General features: G+C 44.6%; 1 protein-coding gene across 1 annotated transcript; it reads left to right on the forward strand.

Annotated features, from left to right (window-relative positions):
* Nucleotides 1-213: 213 nt before the first annotated feature.
* LOC120876989 (olfactory receptor 140-like) lies at nt 214-1,140 on the forward strand. The gene has a single exon (XM_040259299.1). The coding sequence runs from the start codon at nt 214-216 to the stop codon at nt 1,138-1,140; it is 927 nt and encodes a 308-aa protein (XP_040115233.1).
* The last annotated feature ends 1,286 nt before the right edge of the window (nt 1,141-2,426 follow it).

The following is a 2,426-nucleotide window of genomic DNA, read 5'->3' on the forward strand; positions in this document are numbered from 1 at the left end:
CGGCCTTACTGATGTTTTACATGTGACAGGTACTAGATATCTGAAGAGATGCAAAATACCATGGTGAAAATAAGAAAGAATTGACAGGAGTACAGGGCAAAAGTTCCAAGGGCATTGTTGCACAGTGACTATTTTGTTCTAAGAAAGTCAGATCACAAGCCTTTCATGATTAATAAGTATTATTCTTTATCCCAGGAAGCTGCTGCTTACTGAATGGATGTCCTCAGGCCTCCCAACAATGTGACGGAATTTGTTCTCCTGGGACTCACACAGAATCCACACGTGCAGAAAATACTCTTCATTGTCTTTCTGTTCGTTTTCCTCTTCACTGTGCTGGCCAACCTGCTCATTGTCATCACCGTCTCCCTCAGCCCCACGCTTTCTGCTCCCATGTACTTCCTTCTCACCTACTTGGCCTTATTAGATGCCTCCTTCACATCTGTTACCACCCCCAAATTGATTGTTGACCTACTTCATCAAAGAGGAATCATCTCATGGCGAGGATGCCTGACTCAGGTCTTTTTAGAACACTTTCTGGCAGCATCAGAGGTCATCGTCCTCACTGTCATGGCCTATGACCGCTATGTGGCCATCTGCAAGCCTCTGCACTACACGGCCATCATGAGACGGGGGCTCTGCCAGCTCCTGGTGGTGGTGGCCTGGATCGGGGGCATCCTGCATGCCACCGTGCAGATTCTTTTCACCATGGACTTGACCTTCTGTGGTCCCAATGTCATTGACCACTTCACGTGTGATTTCTTCTCACTGTTGGAACTTGCCTGCAGCAACACCTACATACCTGGAATGGTGGTGGCAGCCAACAGTGGAGGCATGTGCTTGCTCATTTTTTCCATGCTGCTCATCTCCTATATAGTTATCCTGAGCTCCCTGAAATCCCACGGCTCTGAAGGACGACGCAGAGCCCTCTCTACATGTGGCGCCCACGTTACAGTAGTGGTGCTCTTTTTTCTGCCTTGTGTGTTCACCTACACACGTCCTGTGGCCACTTACCCTGTGGACAAGTGGGTGACTATGTTCTCTGCCATCCTCACTCCCATGTTAAATCCTATCATTTACACAGTGAGAAACGTGGAGGTGAAAAAAGCCATGAGGAATCTGTTGAAGAGAAGAGCAGTTTAGGTTGTTCAGAATGCCAATAAAGTGATGATTTATATACACAGGGATGATTAAGTGTGAATACTCAGTTGCTAAGTCATGTCAGACTCTTTGCAACCCCATAGACTGTCACCAGCCAGACTCCTCTGTCCATGGGATTTCCCAGGCAAGAATACTGGAGAGGGTTGCCCTTTCCTTCACCAGAGGATCTGTGCAACCCAGGGATCAAACCAGCATCTTCTGCATCAGCAGGCAGATTCTTTACCATTGAGCCCCCAGGAGAGCCCATGTTGTTTTTGTTGTTCAGTCACTGAGCTGAGTCTGCTCTTTGCCATCTCATGGACGGTAGCATGCCAGGCTCCTCTGTCCTCCACTATCTCCTGGATTTGCTCAGATTCATGTCCATTGAGTCAGTGATGCAATCTAACCATCTTATCTTCTGCTGCTCTTTTCTCGTTTTGCCTTCAATCTTTCCCATCATCAGGGTCTTTTCCAATGAGTTGATCCTTTCTATCAGATCTCCAAAGTATTGGAGCTTCAGCTACAGCATCAGTTCTTCCAGTTAATAGTTAGGGTTGATTTCCTATATGATTGATTTCTTTGCTCTCCATGCAGTCCAAGGGAGTCTCAAGAGTCTTCTCCAACACCACATTTCAAAAGCACTGATTCTTTGGCACGCAGCCTTCTTTATGCTCATATCCATACATGAGTACTGGAAACACCATAGCTTTGGCCATATGGATATTTGTTTGCAAAGTGACATCTCTGCCTTTTAATATGCTGTAGGTATATCATAACTTTCCTTCCAGGGAGCAATTGTCTTTTAATTTCATGGCTGCAGTCAAATTCTTCAATGAATCAATCTGATTGTTATATTGACCATATGGTGATGTCCATATGTAGAGTCATCTCTTGGGTCATTTAAAAGGGTGTTTGTTATGGCCAGTGTATTTTCTTGAAAAAACTCTGTTAGCCTTTGCCCTTTTTAATTTTGTACTCCAAGACCAAACTTTTCTGTTATTCTGAATATCTCCTGACTTTCTACTTTTGCATTCCAACCCCCTATGATAAAAAGGATATCTTATTTTGGTATTAGACCTAGAAGGTCTTGTAGGTCTTCACAGAACCAATCAACTTCACGTTCTTCAGCTTCAGCAGTTGGGACATAAACTTGCACTACACTGATGTCGAATGGTTTGCCTTGGAAGCAAACTGAGATGATTCTGTTGTTTTAGAGACTGCCCAAGTACTGCATTCCTTACTCTTTTTTCTAACTCTGGGGGCTAGTCCGTTTCTTCTAAGGGATTCTT

The sequence above is a fragment of the Oryx dammah genome, unplaced genomic scaffold (assembly GCF_014754425.2).
Source record: "Oryx dammah isolate SB20612 unplaced genomic scaffold, SCBI_Odam_1.1 HiC_scaffold_17, whole genome shotgun sequence".
NCBI lineage: Eukaryota > Metazoa > Chordata > Mammalia > Artiodactyla > Bovidae > Oryx > Oryx dammah.